The sequence below is a fragment of the Berghia stephanieae genome, chromosome 3, assembly GCF_034508935.2.
Source record: "Berghia stephanieae isolate SIO BIC M18660-M18661 chromosome 3, UCSD_Bste_1.3, whole genome shotgun sequence".
Taxonomy (NCBI): domain Eukaryota; kingdom Metazoa; phylum Mollusca; class Gastropoda; order Nudibranchia; family Aeolidiidae; genus Berghia; species Berghia stephanieae.
Window position 1 is genome coordinate 90,814,677 of NC_088362.1, and position 20,418 is coordinate 90,835,094.

Consider the following 20,418-nt stretch of genomic DNA (forward strand, 5'->3'; position numbering starts at 1 on the left):
AAACTGTGTTAATCAGACAATAAACGTTTAAGGTTACACATAGTTTTGTGTGTTGGTCCGTTATATTTTAAATGCAATGTTATGAGCTTCTTAGCCAAGCGCATACTATCTCTTGGTACATGTTAAAAGAAGAGTATTATCCCGTTGATGGAAGGCGAAATGCTGGCTCAAAATATCGGAGAAGGGTCCATAGCCAACAGCAACAATTAACGTGTAGGACAAGTCATGACGCCTATTAGGTGACATTACATTTGTTTCAGTCAGAGACAACGTTGTAAACGGCCACATGCTAATTTTACACATGAGTACGGTGAGAGAATGTGAATAAAGGGCCTTTTACAAGGACTCAACTCAGAGCGGGACTCGAATCCAGGACCTTCCGATCCGAAGACGAGTGTCATACCCCAGGACCACATAGCAGCATATACCCATTTACAAATGTGGTAACTGGGCATTCATGAGAGAGTGAAGAGCAACAATTTGAACGGTTTCACCGGAAACAACTAAGAAATAAAAATAACATCCAACATTAATTAGCAATAGTTCACTCGTCAGTAAGTGCAATGAACCCCCCCCCCTCTCTCTCTCTCTCTCTCTCTCTCTCTCTCTCTCTCTCTATCTATCTATCTATATATCTATCTATCTATCTCTATCTATCGATCTCTCTTCAAATTTTAGACGCACTTAGAGGAGACACGAAAATACCAGGGATTAAAGCCATGAAAGCATTTTTCACGTCTGGACAGTGTAAATATATAGGACAACCACCAACGACAATTCACACTGTGTTCGTCAGGAACCTCAAACAAATATAATGCCATTAAAAAAACCGGATCCAGATTCTGTATCAAAGATCTATAGCAGAAGGCCGTGAATGGTGAAGGCATCTTACACAAAGGTGAGGAGAGGCGGCCGAGGCGTCCCAATCGTATGATTAGGAGGCAAAAGGTGCTAAGTCAAGTCATTATGTTAAAGCAATGCTATGAATGATTCAGCTACCGATGGTTGGCTGTGATTAATATACTTCAAAACCCAAATGCCGTCAATAAAAAAAAATGTTTCGAAAGAAAACTCATTAAATAAATAAATAAATAAATAAATAAATAAATAAATAAATAAATAAATAAATAAGAGTTTTATTATTCATAAAATGGTCTCAGAATATTATAAAGATTCCTCAAAGAAAGAAAGCAACATTATCGGTAATAAGAACAATATTGATATTTTAACGATTGTAATAAATTCTACATATGAAAACCAAATGAATCCCAATTCATTTAAATAGTACAACACATAATCGTTTAGGTACGTAATCTAATAACAAGGCAGGTCAACATTGGTTATACGAACTTAACAAAATAGAGATGTCTTTCATCTCAGAAGGAGAGAGAGAAAGAGAGAGAGAGAGAGAGAGAGAGAGAGAGAGAGAGAGAGAGAGAGAGAGAGAGGGGGGGGGAAAGAGAGAGAGAGAGAGAGAGAGAGAGAGAGAGAGAGAGAGAAAGGGGGGGGGGGGGTAGATAATCGAACCTGCGGCATCTGATGACATTAAGATGGATTCCATTTCACTAGAAATTATTTTGATTTAAATTCAAAAGCCTTTAACCAGTTAACTGACCTAATCTTGAAAGACAAGTATTTAACAATTTGGCCAGAAAACTAGTCCTTCAAATATCGATTGATATAAGGACGATTTTGTTTTTTTTTGGCCAAATTTTTAAATATGTGACTTTTCCAGAGTACGGCAGTTAACTGGTTAAAAATAATAAATAAATAAAATCGAATCGTAACATATTGGGAGATGACAGTTTCAGATAAAACATAAAAATATTGAAATGATTATTGATTATTTTGCATGCCCATCTCGAGTACTTCATTCAAGTTTAACTGTTCACCCGAACAGGTTGTTGAAAAATCGTCCAATGCTTCCAAAAGGTGTGGAGGAAGGAGGGTCGACCAGCTCTACGTTGACATCCAAACAATATACAGATTTCATCGACTCACGGTCAGTCACTCGTAAGATGGCTTGGTACTCACCCTATATACGAGAAATCATAGGTTTTAATACAGTAGTACAATTGATTTATAAGAGAAAGTTGTAAGATCTAAATTTACCTGACACCTGAAAGTTACTGTTTCAACATTCAGTCACTAACTTAATTAATTTGGAAATTCTTGTTGCGCGGCTTGTGATCTAGAGGCAAGAAGCCGCCTGTCACCTATGAGTCAGTTGTTTGATTTTTGTACTGGTATTGCAAAGTTGAATCTTGGAAAAAAGACTTTTACTCATATTTTTTCATCATACTCAGGTGCAAAATGGGTAAGCTCCGGTAACAGCGTTGTCTCTGTATAATATTATTTAATTTCTTTACAAGCTGCATGTCTCGTCCATTATGTCCAGTGTTGAGGTTGGATTGGGAACCACTTGCAGACGTAAGGGCAGATTTGAAAATCTTTCAATTAGCTTCGAAAGGTAGGGAGGCGCAGGTGGGACCATATGCCTCGAATACGACATTTTGAAAACTAGTAACTTACCATAAAGGTGGGCAAAGAGAGGCCGACTCGTGATGGCTGGAGAGGAATGATGGTTCGAGGTACCACGTACCTCCCTGCAGGAACGTTACATTTGCATGGGATCTTGTTGTCTGCCAACAGTTTAGGGCACTGGGTTCGGGTTCTATTGCTCATGATGTTATTACAGATGTCTCGATATTGGCTGGGAGAATGAGAAATCGCATGGTGAGTTAAAATGTTTAATGCACACGATTCAACTGATAACAATACAAAAATAAAAATCGCGTTTCAGATACGTATAAATTATGTACCATGTGCAGGATATAATAATAAAGACAGAAATGGACAAAACGTTTTGATTACGTGTTAAGAGATTTTTCTCATGCATCGATAAAATCACATTTGTAGATGAAAGATGAAAGGAAAGATAACGAAGACATTCAATGATAATGACATTTTGAGGTTGAGAGTGAGGCTTTCAATAGCTCGGTTGGGAGTCTTCAATTCACAAACAAGAGGACCATATTGACCCCAAGTTTTATCATGCTTCCCTCCCCCTTTTAACCTCTCTTTCAACTCAATGGTGATAGATAGCAGGTCGTTGTTACTGTTCGTTTATTGCGCGGCATCATGAGATAAATATTGGCACATAGCCATTCCATTTATATATTATATATTTATAAAACAAACGTCTAATGTAAACAAGAATCACCCATGTTGTTCAAGTAAGAAAATTTGGATTTGATAAACATGCCAAACGAAAATAAATGAAACTGCCTGAGGTGGGAAACCCTGGGTCCAATGCCCTACCACCTAAGATACTAACACTACATTTTTGAGAACATGAGTTAGGAAAATCTAAATAAAGAAACCAGGGAGCATGCCCCGGTGTAAGATAAAGATCTAAACAAGTGTGTACGAAAAGTGCCAGAAAAAAAAAAACAAGAAAGAAATATACAAGAAAAGACCATAGCCCAAACAAATCAGTCTACCTCGACTAAAATAGTGTAAGAAGTACCAGTGAAAACCAATCAAAAGCCAGATTGTGAGTTCTGCAATAAATGAGACGGAATTAAATTGCAGACAAAATATAAGTGTGTGTATGTGTGTGTGTATGTGTATGTGTGTGTGTGAAAGTGTGAGAGAGAGAGAGAGATAGAGAGAGAGAGAGAGAGAGAGAGAGAGAGAGAGAGAGAGAGATTAAAATGAACATGTCATACATGTTATATATCAGACTTGTTTTTCAAATCGATTTAACTACCTTTCTGTGAATGAAAGCAGCAAAATAAAATTTAAAAAATAAAAATATGAAAAAAATAAAAGCCATACTTATCCTTTGTTGTTAAACTTTAAACGAGAGAATAAGTACAGTTATAACATTTATCTCATACCTATATGGATCTGATAAGTATGCAAGGAGAGAAAAGAATTGAAAAGTGTTTTTTTTAAATCGATAATTAATATAGGCATCCAGTTTGTATGCAAAGAATGAAAATTGCAAGGATTAAAATTCTATTTATTTCAATGCGTTTATCTATAAAGTAAAACTGGATTGTCTGGTGCCAGTATTATTGTGTATTAATCGTTTTAAGTAAACGACTTGTTTTGTTGTTTCCCCTAAACGTTTGTAAGAATAATATTGGGCGTCCTATTCTTATTCGACAAAAAAGGCTACTTTTACAACTCTCAATTTTGAGATAAACTCGATATTGGGGACGCCTTGAGGGAATATTGGACAAAGAGAATGGTCAAGGGAGATGGGGTTATCAAAGACTCAACAGAACTTAATCCAGGCTTCAAGAATGGCAATTGGAAACAGTGGGTTGCGTAAAATCAACTACTGGCAGGCCACGACAGGACTGCTGTAAACGTGCATCGGGGGGGTCTGAGGGAGTCAGCCGACTGTCCCTACTGTCAGGGAAAGCAAGGAAACAGCAGACCGCATTGTCCTGTACTGTCTTGTGACGAGATTGGGAGGAGGTTTCGAGGCTGTCATCAGCTGTGGTAAGGAATTTAAAGCGAGGGTGTCCTCCAGTTGCAGTCAGGAATTTAAAAGACTGGTTGAAGATTCCCTGCGTGATGTGGTCATACACAACCACAACAAAGGCAACAAACCTCAAAGGGGAGTAACTAGGCTATATCACAATAATATCCTATTTTATATACAGTATTCTCCCTTGAGAGGCCATAAATTATAACAAACGACAATCTATGACTAGTATCGAGAAATCAATGGCAAAAGTTTGCAATGCTAAGAATGAAGACATGAAAATGATCCTTTCAAAATACTTTTCTCCAGATAATGAAACAATGTAATGTAGCAATCTCGTTAAGAGCCATGTATTAATGAATAAATGTATTGTTGAATATCACACTTTTGAGATTGTATCGTATTTTGCCTGTTTTGGCGATGACAACACCAAAGTTAATCTGGACAACAGCTATCAGATAGTTAAACTAAGTAAAAATACTAAAATGAAAGTCGTACACACACTGGAACAGTAGACATATCCTACGGCAATACATTGCACTGAAGCATGGAGCATCAACATATTAAGATAAAAGAAAGAATGCATAGGCATGGAAATTGGTGTAAACAATTTTATTAACCAGTTAAATGCAGTAAGTACTCTGGAACGAGACGTATTTTAAAAAGTGGCCAGAAAATTCGCCCTTCAAACAGCGATCGATGTCTATGATCCGCATCTTGGAAAAAATTCTCAAACCTGAGACCTCGCAAAGTCCCAGGTTTGAGAGGTTTTGCCTAAATGAGGGACATATAAATCGATCGATATTTGAAGGACGACGTTTCTCGCCAAATTTTTAAAATACGTATATTTCCGGAGTACGGCAGTTAACTGGTTAAGGGTACCATATCTTCAAAATATTAATTACATGAGTACTCGTACCTCTAAACATTTATAAACAGATTATTTTTATGTGATTCGCCGACTCGATCTGGCATTGTATCGGGCCGAATGAATAAATACCGAGAATTGTACTAATGGGTCAAGTAATTTGGTTATGTTTTGTTTCGCTTCTTTTTTTTTTTTTTGGAGAGGGGGGGGGGGGGGGGGGGGGGGGGGGGGGAGCGTCTTTTTTCGTATATTTTATTTTTCGTGCGACCGACTACATTATTTCCCAATAAAGGCAAATCAGTTGACTTAATTTTTAAAAATCTAAATATACGATTTAACGTGAATGTTCTGTTTCTGATTCAGCACGACAAAATACCACATTGATACACTTTCAGAGATAACAAAGCTTACCAAGATCCTACCCTTCCCATGGCCGTGTTCACACAGGGGAGATCAATCCAGATGGGGCCGAATCTTCTACTGATGGTCATCTCGGCGTCCATGACACCTTTGATTGGCTTGTTCAATGTCACAATCACTTCCAGTGAAAGATCCCCTGGTACTTGAACAGGGTCTGGCCGGACCTCAACAAAATTGACCGTAGCAAGGTCATTACCAGGAGTTTTGCCTTAAAAAGAGGAAACGTAAAGTTTTCAGCTTTTAACCATTTTAATCCACTCTAGGATTTGCTTTATTGAGATACGGGACTTATTTATGTTTGTGAGGAAAATAACTGGTTAGGGAACAAAAAAAACCATTAGAGCTTTTATATAGGGCATCCACTAAATGTACTCAAAGCGCTTTACAAAGGGTCCCTGACCAACAGCAACATGTAACATGTAGAACGAGACATGACATCTGTTAGACGATATTACAATTTTTCCGACAGAGACAACGCTGTTGACGGCCAGGTACTCATTTTACACCTGAGTACGTGAGAGAATGTAAGTATAGAGTCTTTTCCAAGAACTCAACTATGCGCCGAGGCTCGAACCCAGGACCTTCCAATCCGAAAGCAATGTCATACCACAAGACCACATAGCCGAGAAACTAAGGGGAACATGCTTTAAGTTTCTCATTGATTAGCTGAAAAATCATTTTAATTAAAGAAGATGACTGACTCAAGAAATGTTATTATTGCGGTCTTCATTTGCAAATGGACGCTCACTTTATCGGATCAGCTACGAATGATCTGTCTGTGACAGATTTTTTTCTACACAATTTTTTTATGGTTAATCGGAACGCATGTCGGTTAATTGGAATGATGTCAGAGCTTCAACAAAACGTTTTAAGAATGTTGTTTCTTTCCAAGTAATCAAAATCATGACTATTCTCACTAAAGGACAATAAATGTAGTCGTCATGTGTCATCAAAGGAATAAAAATTGTAGGTTAACTGACAATGGCATTGAGTCTATCACTTCCGATTCCCTTTAATGTGGTAATAATATGATTAGTGAGAGCGCAGATAACGATGTAATGGTGGTTGATTTCTTTTTGACGAAGTACGCTTTGATAAAATTGTATAATTTTGTGTTGTGAATTATTGTGGAATAGGATTTACGTGTCATTGATTCATGTCGACGTGGACCACCACTACCATTATTATTATTATTATTATTATTATTATTATTATTATTATTATTATTATTATTATTATTATTATTATTATTATCATCATCATCATTATCATTATTATGATGATCATCATCTGGTGACAAGAATGATCTGGGTTAACTTTTGGTTGAATCGTACACGCATGTCCATCGCTCGTCTGCTGAATGTCATAAAATTGAGTGATTTAAAAAAAAAAAAGAACCAACAAAAAAAAAACAAAACAAAAAAAAACAAACAAACAAAACAAAAAAGGGTACTTGGTCAATGTCACACAATTCTACCTGGTTACCGTTTACCATTTTTAAAAATGATATCACTCAATTTTACAACAATCAGGACACCAAAGAGACTTTTACCAATCAATGCGACACATAATACTAATGCTATGCATTTAGATAAAATGCTCACATCATCCGCCAGCCAAATTAAGCTACTGACACCGAAAACGATGTGTAACCTTTTAGTTTGATATAATTTAATGATAACTAATAACTAACAGGCTGTCTAATAATAATAATAATAATAATAATAATAATAATAATAATAATAATAATAATAATAATAATAATAATAATAATAATAATAATAATAATAATAATAAAGAGCTGAGTGACATCATCTTCGTTCCTTCTATAAATATAGTATCTACTCTAAGACTGAAATGGAGACATCAAGAAAAGCACAGACAATGACAGCAACACATGATATTACATCTGTACATCACATGGGTTGTTGACAGCCTATGGTGTATTCATTCCTTGTAACGTCAGGGGTTGAGATGAGGGCAAGGTGACATCACTTTATCGATAAAAACGGCAATGTTTTCAATATTATGAGTCTAGTTTCCAGATTTTGCACTTAAGCCTCTGTCAAATTTTGATCAGATGACTCAATTGAACATAATACAAGTAAGATTAAATTGATTAATTATAATGACACAATAGATTCTCCCGCTTTGTTCTTTTAAAAAATCGATCAATAATAATAATAATAATAATAATAATAATAATAATAATAATAATAATAATAATAATAATAATAATAATGATGATGATGATGATGATTTATTTATATAGCGCCTGTCCCATACAATATAGCTCTAGGTGCACAATATACATGGCATACTATACATATCATTAAAAAAATACTCTTTCCAATTATCAAAATTTCAAACATGCGAGAATTCGGAATTATTTTTAAAAAATGTAAATTAGGATAGATATGTTCTATGAGGTGACACTGCAAAAATAATGTAATTAAATCTGTGGTAGATATAATATTATAAAATTGTTTATCCATTCATTTTCAACTTTATTTTTTAAATAAATAAACAAATAAATAAATAAATAAATAAATAAATAAATAAATAAATAAATAAATAAATAAATAAATAAATAAATAAATAAATAAATAAATAAGTAAATAAATAAATAAAATAAATGCTCAATTTGTTCTTTCTACATCAATCTAAATATAACAGAAAGAGAAGACTTAAAAATGTTTCTTTTAAAAACTGCTTCTAATCAGTAAATCCAGAGCACAGATTGAATGACAGAGAATTTCACACTGTTGGAGCTGCGCAATATAAGGTTCTGTCTTTCAATTTTATGTTCCCCCTTTTTGTGGTGCGCAAAATGATGTCGATCACACGATCTTAAATAACGAAATTGGATTTAATCATTAATAAAATCCTTCAGATACAAATGTGAGCAATCGTTTTTAGAGTTAAAAAATAACATTGTAATTTTATAATCAATTCTCGGTATTAACAGGTAACCAGTGGACATAAAACATTGTAGCTACTACTTTTAGACCAATAACTGGAAAATAGATAAAGTATTCAAAGGTCCGGCTCCGACAAGATTTATGTAATTATAATATTAGAAATAGGTTTGTAAGCGAACATTTCATGGCGTTGAATTGGAGGATGAGATAGATTTTCCTTAAAACTCTCATTTAAAAAAGAGTCCTGATAGCTCAGTTGCTAGAGCACTCGCTTCATCCGCAAAGGTACCGAGATTATCCCCGGGTGAAGTTTAAACCTTTTCTTTTTTTCATACCTCCGCCCCTCCCCTGTCCACCCAACAGTGATTGCGTAGCTGGGTCTGATAAATCTGTCGAAAGTCGAAAACAATTGCTATTGTCCGTTTCACGGTATAAAAACCGGGACAAACTCCGGCTCCATGAGCCACAAGGCTCTGAAGGACTACTTTACTCATTTAAAAGATTTCAAACTTATATGGGGTAGGTTTCCAATAGCTCAGTTGGTAGAGCACTCGCTTCACATGCAGTTGTTTTTTTTTTCTGCCCCCCTTCCACTCGGCAATGATTGCGTAGCTGGGTCTGTTAGATTATTTGGAAAGTACTTTGCGATATATTAACGTCCTATCCAAAGGATAGAAAGCAATTGCTATCGCCAGTCTTACGGTAAAAAAAAACCGAGATAAACTCCGGCTCATTGGGCATAATGGTTTCGAAAACTAAACTTTTATGTACCATTTTACCAAAAATGTAAATTATAGTCAAGCAACAATATTTGAGGCAAAAACGTTGGTGTAGGAGTAAGAAGAAAATATATATATATAAAATTGCCCCCCAAAATTATCATCCTCCTGGGTTTACGATAACCTTTGTCCCGCCAATTTGACCAAGACCCAAGTCAAAGCAGCATAGCGAGGTTTTTGTTTCAACCCATGAGTTAACCGGACTGTTTTGTTTTTTTTGTTGTTGTTCTTTTTTGTTGTTTTTTTTTTTTTGGGGGGGGGGGGTGGGGTTTTGTTTGTTTGTTGCGTGTACAAATGAAGACAAACAAAACCTCTTAAGGTCAAGACAGTGGTGGTGTCAAAGCTGTGCCAATGCAATATACTTCTTTCTTTCTTGATAGTGGCTGTGCTCTCAACGTGCACGATCTATTGTTTTCCTCAACCAGTGAGAGTCGTACCCGGATGTAATCATGTCTGAACCTGGGCATTTCGTGGCTTGCAATTTAATTCTTCCATCCATAGCACTTTAACAGATTAGATCAAAAACATTATCCTTAAAACCTGCAATCTTTCTAAGATTTTCTAAACCATGGTTGTTTATGAAATTAAATAGTTTTTTGACAAGTCATTGACCTCGAAATTAATCTTTTCCACAAACCTCCTGCAAACCAGTCATAATTTATGGCTGGATAATAAATTGGATTCTTGCTCTCTGTCATGTCCACTATTTAACCATCCGCTTTAAATATGAATATATATTCTATATATATATATATATATATATATATATATATATATATATATATTATATATATAAGAGAGAGAGAGAGAGAGAGAGAGAGAGAGAGAGAGACTATTAGCCTTGCTCTGACTAATTACAATTTGGTCCTGGCCTCATAAATTGATGTCAAGGAGGATTTGAAGAAGAAAAAAAAAACCAGTAAAAAACTCTTGATAATAAATTGAACTCTTGTTCTATGCGTTGTACTTCACCTTTTTTGTGATGAATGTCTCTAAATGTCTCTCGTAAAACCCGTGATTAACATGGCATACGTGAAGTGTGTTAATTAATGACACCAAACGACCTAAAACATATTGTTTAAAACTATACGGTAAATGTACTATTTTCATCATGCAAGGCAGCGTCCTTGATTTTTATTGATCATTAATAAGCCAACGGTTGTTTTTCCGATGAGCTAAAAAAAAAAAAAGAGTAAGATTTTGTGCAATCTAAACAAATATCAAATTACAACGAAATTTACCAAACGGTTTCAAAGATATGAGTCAAAGAGTGCGATAATGAATTTTGAAACGGAGTATAACATAATATTTTCATATTATTATGCATTGAACACTGGGGTTTTCTAAGCCACTGAGTACTTGACTCACAAGCAAAGGAATTAGTTTGAATCCTTGGCTGGTTTGAGATTATATTTTTTTGTATTGTTTAGTTGTTTTTTTTCCCCTTTTGAGTCTTCCTTTGGTGTTACATCTGGAGGAGAGTACTTTGCGATAGACGGACGTCCTATCCAAAGGGTAGTGAGCAATTATTAAATGCAGCAGAAACCAGGAAACGCTCTCGTGGCTCTAATGGACTTAAATGCATTGTATAATTTAATACTTTTTAGCGGAGGATGATTTAAATGGTGAGTTTGTCTTTACATGAAAGGTCGAATTAACAAAACGACAAACGCAACATCAACTATAACAACAACAACAATAACAACAACAATAACAACAACAACAACAACAACAATAAAAACAACAAGATGTGGGATCTGCTTGTGTGTTGGAGTAGATGCTATGCATTTGGAAGTGTGTACAAGCATGGTCTAAATTTGAAGCTCATTCCATCATTTTTGGTGGACCACAAGGATAACGGTAAACTATTTAAGGTAAACTTTGGTAGACTAAAGGGAAACTTTTTTAGACAAAATGAAACTTGGTCAGTCTAAAGAAAAACTTTGGTTGACTAAAAGAAAACTGTGTTAGACTAAAAGGAGACATTCGTAAACTGAAAGAAGACTTTGGTAGGCTAAAGGAAAACAGACCAAATTTAAGAAACTTTGGCGGACTAAAATGAGACTTCCATAGACTAAAAGGAGACAAAAGGGAATATTTGGTAAACTAAACGGAGACTTTGAGTGACGTAAGGAAGTCATTGGTAGACTTAAGGGAAGCATCGGTGACTAAAAGGAGACTCTAGTAAACTAAAAGGAAAACTTTGGTAGACTAAAATCGAGCGGCTATGTGGTATTGTGGTATGACACTCGCTTTCGGATCGGAAGGTCCTGGATTCGAGCCTCCCTCAGCGCATAGTTGAGTCCTTGGAAAAGGATCTTTACTCACATTCTCTCACTGTACTCATGTGTAAAATGAGTACCTGGCCGTTAACAGCGTTGTCTCTGTCCGAATAATTGTAATATCGCCTAGCAAGCGTCATGTCACGTCCTACATGTTAAGTGAGGCTGTTGGTCGGGGACCATTTGTAAAGCGCTTTGGGCACGTTTAGTGGATATTGCTCTATATAAAAGTTCAATTTAATTTCATTAAACTTTTGTAGAGTAAAGTTTCGTAAGATAAATGTAGACTTTGGTTAACTAAGGGAAACTTAGTCTAAAAGAAAACTTTAGTCGACTAAAGGGAAAATTTAGTAGACTAAACGGAAACTTCAGTAAACTAAAAGGAAACTTAGTCTAAAAGGAAACTTTCGAAAACTACAAAAAACTGGTAGGTTAAATGACAATTCAGAGGATGAATCGTTTGGTTTCAATCAGAAATCATCCAAAAATGTATTTCTATATACTATGGTAAAGAAAGGACAAAAAAAGAATTAAACATAAGTATGAAAATGCACTTTTATCAGTCTTAATGAAATGCAGTTTGTTTATTATTGTTATTGTTATTGTCATTGTCATTGTCATTGTCATTGACATTATTATTATTATTATTATTATTATTATTATTATTATTATTATTATTATTATTATTATTATTATTATTATTATTATTATTATTATCATTATTATTATTATCATTATTACTATGATTATTATTATTGATATATTATTATTACTACTATTTAGTTTAAGGATATATATATATATATATATATATATATATATATATATATATATATATATATATATATATATATATATCCCTTTTTCTGACGATATATCCTTTAATTATACTAAAAGATTACTCACTGCAGCTCCTCACTCGCACTCCTTCAGCATATCCAAGATAAGGAACAACAAATAAAATACAAGCAAAAAGTTTTGCCAGGTTGTTATGAACAACAAACATCTTCACTGTGTGTCTTTTGCTTTGTAATGACTTGAGAAGTAGATAGGGCGGTAGACAGAAACTGGAAGATCCCTCGTCAATGAGGTGTCAAGGCTAAAGGAGAGAGATAATTTATATAGAGCTAAGTAGGATAGCTAGTGATGTTTCTCTTTCCTCTCCCCTATTTGACTGCCTTTTCTGACATCAGGAGAAAATGGTCCCTGTCTAGATATTATACGCTTCATTCCTGTCAGGCTTCCTCTTATATTACGTTGTCTGATAGATGCTTGCGATTGGTCTTTTGTCTGTCACCCCCCCCCCCCCCCCCCACACACACACACACCTCGCTTGATGAGAATTTTTTTTCTACTGTTAACGTACATCCCGTTAGCGGCTTGCTGGATTATTATGATAGTTACATCAATGACATAAACGATAGTAGTGACAACAATGTCCATTCGAAGTTACAACAAAATAACCTTTCACATTACAACTACAGAAACTACGACGACTACTACTACTACTACTACTACTACTACTACTACTACTACTACTACTACTACTACTACTACTACTACTACTACTGCTGCTGCTGCTACTACTACTACTACTACTTACTACTATACTACTACTACATACACTACTACTACTACCACTACACAACTACTACTACTACTACTACTACTACTACTACTACTAACTACTACTACTACTACTACCACACTTCTACTACTATTATACTACTTTCTACTACTATACTTACATACTACTCTTATACTACTACTATACTACTACTACTATATACTACCATACTCTACTATTACTACACTACTACTACTACTACTACTACTACTTAACTACTACTACTACACTACTACTACTTACTACTACTATACTACTACATACTACACTTACTACTACTACTACTACTACTACACTACTATACTACTACTACTATACTACTACATACTACTATACTATACTACTACTACTACTACTACTATACTATACTACTACTACTACTACTACTACTACTACTACTACTACTACTACTACTACTACTACTATACTACTACTACTATACTACTACTACTATTTACTACTACTTACTACTTACTACTACTACTACTACTACTACTACTACTACTACTACTACTATACTACATACTACTACTACTACTACTACTACTTACTACTACTATACTACTACTACTACTACTACTACTACTACTACTACTACTATACTATCTACTATACTACTACTACTACTACTACTACTATACTACTACTATAGTAGTATAGTACTACTACTACTATATATAGTAGTACTACTACTACTATAGTAGTAAGTATAGTAGTAGTAGTAGTAGTACTACTACTACTACTAGTAGTAGTAGTAGTAGTAGTAGTAGTAGTATATAGTAGTAGTAGTAGTAGTAGTAGTAGTAGTAGTAGTAGTAGTAGTAGTAGTAGTACTACTACTACTGCTTCTTCTTCTTCTTCTTCTACTACTACTACTACTACTACTACTACTACTACTACTACTACTACTACTACTACTACTACTACACGCCATCTCAATTATAGAATGTAGAAAGGGTTGTGTTTGGTTTGTTTGTCTTTTAAAAACTTATTTTGCTGTTGTTTTTTGTTGTTTTTTTGGGGTGTTTTTTTTTTGTCTTTTGGTCTTTTGTTTTGTTTTGTTTTTGTAATCGTTGGTGCATTTTTCGCATTGTTTTGTTAATTGATTTATTTTTTTCATAATTAACTGATTCGTCCATAACACATCTATGGCAATAAGAAATAGAACTCGAAACGTCATCAAGCCATCAAGTACTCGACAAAATGAGCCTTTTGGATCATTTACTATTCATCGCAAGAAAATCGGAGTTCTTCACAAGGACTTTGGAAAAGTCTGCTGTACTCTAGCAAAACTTAGGCTTGAAACTATTTACGCCAACGATCTATTGGTTAAAATGACCAACAATTTGAGAAAAAAAAAAAAGCTCAATCCAAACCTTCTAAGAATCCTCGAACTTTACTTTTGACAAACCGGTGGTTCTCTTAAACAGTCGATATTTGAAGTAAAAGATTTCTAACCAAAATGAAAAAAAGTGTTTTATCAGTGTATGACAGATGGAGCGAGGCGAAGTCATAATTTACAAAATAGATTAAATTTAAATTTGGGGACACACATGCACAAAGGATTGTGTATACTCAGATAACATGGTGGTACGTTCTATTTTGGTATGCCTGGTGTATTCATTTTGACAAAGAAACTATGGAATATTAATCAAATTCAAATGGGACATACACGACGAATTTGCAAGGGCCTAAACTACATCAATTATTTCAGCACTCTTGTTCAAATACAAAGTCCCTGCCTCCATGTTTAATGTAAAATGTTCTCATCGTTGACATGATATTATTATTATTATCTTACTGTATAACCAATATTCTGCAAGAAGAGATTTTGCATTAACAACGTAAAGTCAAGTTTAATTTTAAACCAGGTAAATAAAGAGAAATGTTGTTTATATTTTATTTTTACTAAAGAATTTTCACTCCAAAATCGATCGGTCAAAATGACCCCCACCCCAACCCCAACTTATCACATGGATCTGAACCTGAGACTTTAAAGATGTCTCGTTTGAGAGTTTTTGACCACAAGAGGGTAATTCAATCGACCCATGTTTGAAGTAAAAGTTTTCCTGGTCAAAATGAAAAAAAAAGTGTTGAGTTAGAACATTATGGTATTTGACATCATTAAAAGGTTGTGGCATTCACATTTCTTGGTTTGTGTCACGAAAGCCCAAAATACATTTCTTTGACGTCATAGACCACCTAGGTCCTATATATGACTGAGCTTCTTTCGTAATGTGACCAAAACACTCCCCCCCCCCCCCCCCGCCCTTAAAAAAAAAAAGCATTTCATTTCGTTTTGTTCAGAGAACTTTTATTTTAAATGCAAAATCTCTCATACTTGAGATTTCGCGGCCCTTCTTTGACAAACATTCTCAAACCTACAATTTTGTGACCCTCACTTGCCAAAATCTCTGAAATCCTAGATTTCATGATCCTCATCTTGCCGAAATCTCTCAAACACAAGACATTATCACCCTTAACCTCCCAAAAACTCTTAAACTCGAGACTTCATGACGCTCAACTTCTTAAAACCCGAGATTGTATTACCCCAACTTGCCAAAAACTTTCACTTTTGAGACTTCATTCTCTGAAGTCTCAGATTTAAGAGGCATTTAAAAAAAATTATTTTAATATTTTTTTGTTGATTTTTGTGCGTGTGTGGAAAGTTGGGGCTATTATTTTAATCGATTGGTATTTGATGTACTAGAATTCTGAACAAAATGGAAAAAAGCTTTTTGTCGGAGTAACTCAGATTAGTGGATTGTCCACGTCCTGGCCAGGTCAACATTGGGACAATATGTAAGGTGACATGAAAGGAAGGAAACAATAGAATTTACAGAACTTAGCCTAGACTAGATTGTGTGTTATATATAAATGCATAAAGTGTAGAAAAGGAATGATGCTGTATTGAAAGAAGCAATGTTGAAAAGAATATTCAATTTACCGTATCAGAATAAATTGGACAAGATCATGTGTCACGTACTTAGAAGAGAACTGGAAAACCTAAATGTTACAGGCGGATATAAAGTAATATGGAAGAAGAGCCCCTGGAAGAGCTCATGGAAGACGGAGGAAAAAGATGATTGATGAGCTCACATCTTGGCTCGACACAGAAGGAAACATCGCCACCATCAGGGAAACAAGAGAGAGAGAGAGAGAGAGAGAGAGAGAGAGAGAGAGAGAGAGAGAGAGAGAGAGAGAGAGAGAGAGACGACCGCGAACGCTGGTAATGAGAACAAAGGTTACTGAAAGACCCCGGAACATAGAACTAGCAGGGAGGTTCTTTAAGATGCATTAAAGCTGGCGAGAAAAAAAAGAACCACTGCTTGGAATGGTTAACTAAAATAAGGAAATGTTCATGGTTTGGACATTTATTTTGTCAGACATGTCAGCTTGTGCAAGAGAGTAATACAAGGCCCGGTGGAAGGCCAATGAAGAAGAGATAGATGAAAGAATAAATGTGGCTGGACAAGGAATGGACACTTTTGACATTATTCAAGCTGATAGAGAAGGTCCAATGACCGTGGTGAGTGGCACTAGATTGTGAAAGCTGCATCCCGCAAGTCCCCCATACGACCACCTAGTAGTAGAAATGAGTGAGTGAGTGAGTGAATTTATCACTGCCCGCTAAAATTAAAAAGAGAACTTTAAAATTCAATTCAAATTCAGAGCGTTAAAATCCCATACAAAATGCTCAGATGATATAACCTACCTACATTACCGTGCGCAGCGTATCTATAAACAATGGGTGCTGGGCGCCTTTGCGATAATGAGAGGTACACAAAAATACACAAATTCACAAAAATGAATCCTTTATTATTATTATTATTATTATTATTATATTATTATTATTATTATTATTATTATTATTATTATTATTATTATTATTATTATTATTATTATTATTATTAATTATTATTATATTATTTTTATATGTATTTATTTATTTGTTTATTTATTTATTTATTTATCTATTTATTGTGTGTAAGATATTTAATATTTTAAACAGCAATATGTATCGAAAATCGTCAAATTAACAATGAGTGTTGGCTATATAACTTTGGAAAACGGATTCGATGCATGAAAGGTACAAAGAGCATTTCAATGTTTTTAACGTCTACTAGATCTAAAACCGTTCAATATCTACAATTCAAAGAGCGAGTGTATAAAATTCTTCATTCATTGTTCTTTTTGAATCAATATTGTAACCGATCCCAAAATAATAATGGATCTTGAACTTAAAAGAAAAAGAAACAGAATTAATGGGCACGTATATATTGTATACTGTGGTATTTATTACAGAACAAACCTCTCTGGTTTATCAAACATTCAAAATGTTTGTCCCAGAACTCTATCTTCCCATCCAGGTCACTGGGTTTAAAGCTCCCTCTTATAATTCTTGTTTCCTTTCGTTTTTATTAGAATCTACATATTCTGGTACCAATTGGGGTATCTGGATTATTTCAATGTGTTAGTAGACAGGGAATTATATGATGGGAGATTTATATATGACGAATAATACTTGTTTGCTCTGCTGTTGACATGGCTTTCAATCTTGTATGTATATATTATGCATTATTATATTATTATGGTTATCTTCTATACGCGTGTGTATGTGTGTGTGTGTGTGTGTGTGTGTGTGTGTGTGTGGAAAGACAGCGAAAAAGAAGCTATTACAACTCTACAACAGCACTTGGAAAACTGGTAAAATACCAGATATATGGAAAAAGGCTTTTATTGTCCCAATTAAGAAAGAAGGAAAACAAGCAAATGAAGCCGCAAATTACCGACCTATAAGTCTTACAAGCTGCATGTGCAAGCTGATAGAAAGAATTATCAACGCCAGACTGATGTGGTATCTTGAAAACTATAATGTGCTTATAAATGAACAAGCTGGTTTCAGAATACACAGGAGTACTGAAAATCAAGTAACCTACATATCCCAAGAAATAGAAGACTCGTTTCAGGATGGAAAGAAACAAATTGTGGTATGGGTGGACTTTGAAAAAGCATTCGACAAAGTGTGGAGAAAAGGTCTGGTATATAAACTACAAAAATCAAAAGTATCCCATAACATGCTCAACTGGATACAAAACTACCTAAAAACAAGAAAGGCAAGAGTAACAACACAAGGTCACAAAAGTAGAGAAGCAAAACTAAAACATGGAGTCCCACAAGGTGGAGTACTATCACCTACACTATTTCTTCTCTATGTAAATGATATAAGAGAAACACTATGTCGAGGAGTGAAAATGTCGATGTACGCAGATGACCTAGCTCTGATTAGCTCTGACCAAAATTTAATCAAGGCACAACACAGGATGCAAATCACACTGGATAATATCAAAGAATGGACTGACAACTGGGCGATGAAAATAAATGCAGTGAAGACAAAGTTCACAATATTTAGCCTCTCCCCAAAAGACGAAAAAGCAAAGCTACGTATTGAAGACCAAGAATTAGAAAAAGACGACGCACCAAAATACCTAGGAGTCCATTTTGACCCAAGACTAACATGGAAAAATCAAATCAGCAACAGTCAGAAAGTTGGGGTAAAGCGAACACAACTCTTGAAAAAACTAGCTGGAACAACTTGGGGAGCTAGCTCCGATATACTGAAACAAACTTACACAAGATATGTGAGACCAGCGCTAGAATACGGGATATCTGCATGGGGAAACTGCTCCAAAACTCAAATGGAAAAACTGGACAAAGTGCAAAACAGCAACATGAGGATAATAAGTGGAGGAATGAAATCGACACCGATTCATGCAATGGAAACCATAACAGGACTTACATCTCTATCAGAAAGAAGGGAATCAAAAATTTTGAAACAATACACAGACGTGAAAACAATGACAGATCAGCCTCTTCATGCTAGAGCGCAACAAAAGAAAACTAGGCGGCTGAAAAGATCCCACTTTATTGAAAGAGCCCAGCAAATTGAAAAAGATCACGAACTTGACGGAATAATGACCCAAAAATGCAAAGCAAATATCAGAGTACCAATTTGGAAAAGGCAAAATCACTTGGAAATCAAGACTTCCGTTGGTGACATTTCAACAAAACAAAAACACGGCGAAGAAATCAAGAAGTCTGTACAGAAGTGCATAGATCAAAACTACCCTGAAAAAAAATGGACAAGAATCTATACAGATGGTTCATGCAATAAAGAACACACATGCGGGAGCCTGGGAGTGCACATCGAGTACACAAATGGTCAACAAAAGGAGATCAGCAAACCGACTGGTACTCGCACTTCAATCTACAAGTCAGAGGCAGATGCAATCCATGAAGCTGTTAAGCAAATCCTCTCAGAAAATGAAAAACCAAGACACATAGTGATTTTAACAGATGCTAAGAAAATTCTGGAGGATATAATGATGTCCTTTGCGGATGATATAGACGCCTTGGTGGAAGACCTCATAAAGCTAAGCAAGTTTACCAACATGGTACTGCAGTGGATTCCAGGACACTGTGGGATACTTGGAAATCAGATCGCTGACCAACTGGCAAAGGCAGGCAGTCGCATGCAGCAACCCTCCCCAATGTACTCAACAGGAGAAATTAACAAAATGGCCAAATTTATCCAGTCTCAGAGATGGAGAGAGAAGCACCCAGAATACAACATGAATGACCCAATCAAGGTGCTCGACAGAAAGGAACAGGTCATCATCTTCAGACTGAGAACTGGACACAACCAGTTAAAGGAACATATGTGGAGGATGTCCAGAGCAGGTGCCTCTGGACAATGTGACTGCGGACTTGAAAATGAAAATGGACATCATGTCCTAATGGAATGTCCAAAGTACAACCAGTTGAGAAGGAACTTCTGGCCTGACCCAACCCCATACTCAAAGAAGCTGTACGGAAGTGAGAACGACCTCAGGACCACTGTGGGCTTCATTCACCAGACCGGACTGACCATGTGACGTGACGGGAACGAAGAAGAAGAAGAAGAAATATGATGGGAGATTTATATATGACGAATAATACTTGTTTGCTCTGCTGTTGACA

The 20,418-nt window shown here is 35.3% G+C and overlaps 1 protein-coding gene across 1 annotated transcript; it reads right to left on the bottom strand.

Moving 5' to 3' along the window:
* Window positions 1-1,114: 1,114 nt before the first annotated feature.
* On the bottom strand, window positions 1,115-12,990 carry LOC144969699 (ganglioside GM2 activator-like). The gene is made up of 4 exons (XM_078908852.1): window positions 12,678-12,990; window positions 5,781-5,997; window positions 2,533-2,713; window positions 1,115-2,035 (listed from the first exon to the last, which is right to left on the bottom strand). The coding sequence occupies exons 1-4, from the start codon at window positions 12,775-12,777 to the stop codon at window positions 1,889-1,891; spliced, it is 645 nt and encodes a 214-aa protein (XP_078764978.1). The 5' UTR covers window positions 12,778-12,990; the 3' UTR covers window positions 1,115-1,888.
* Window positions 12,991-20,418: the final 7,428 nt, after the last annotated feature.

Coding starts and splice junctions, on each gene's coding strand:
- LOC144969699 (XM_078908852.1), bottom strand. CDS start 12,777: ATGTTTGTTGTTCATAACAACCTGGCAAAACTTTTTGCTTGTATTTTA. Junction 2,714..5,780: donor ATGGGAAGGGTAGGATCTTG/GTAAGCTTTGTT, acceptor TCATTCTCCCAG/CCAATATCGAGACATCTGTA. Junction 2,036..2,532: donor TCTCTTTGCCCACCTTTATG/GTAAGTTACTAG, acceptor TCTCGTATATAG/GGTGAGTACCAAGCCATCTT.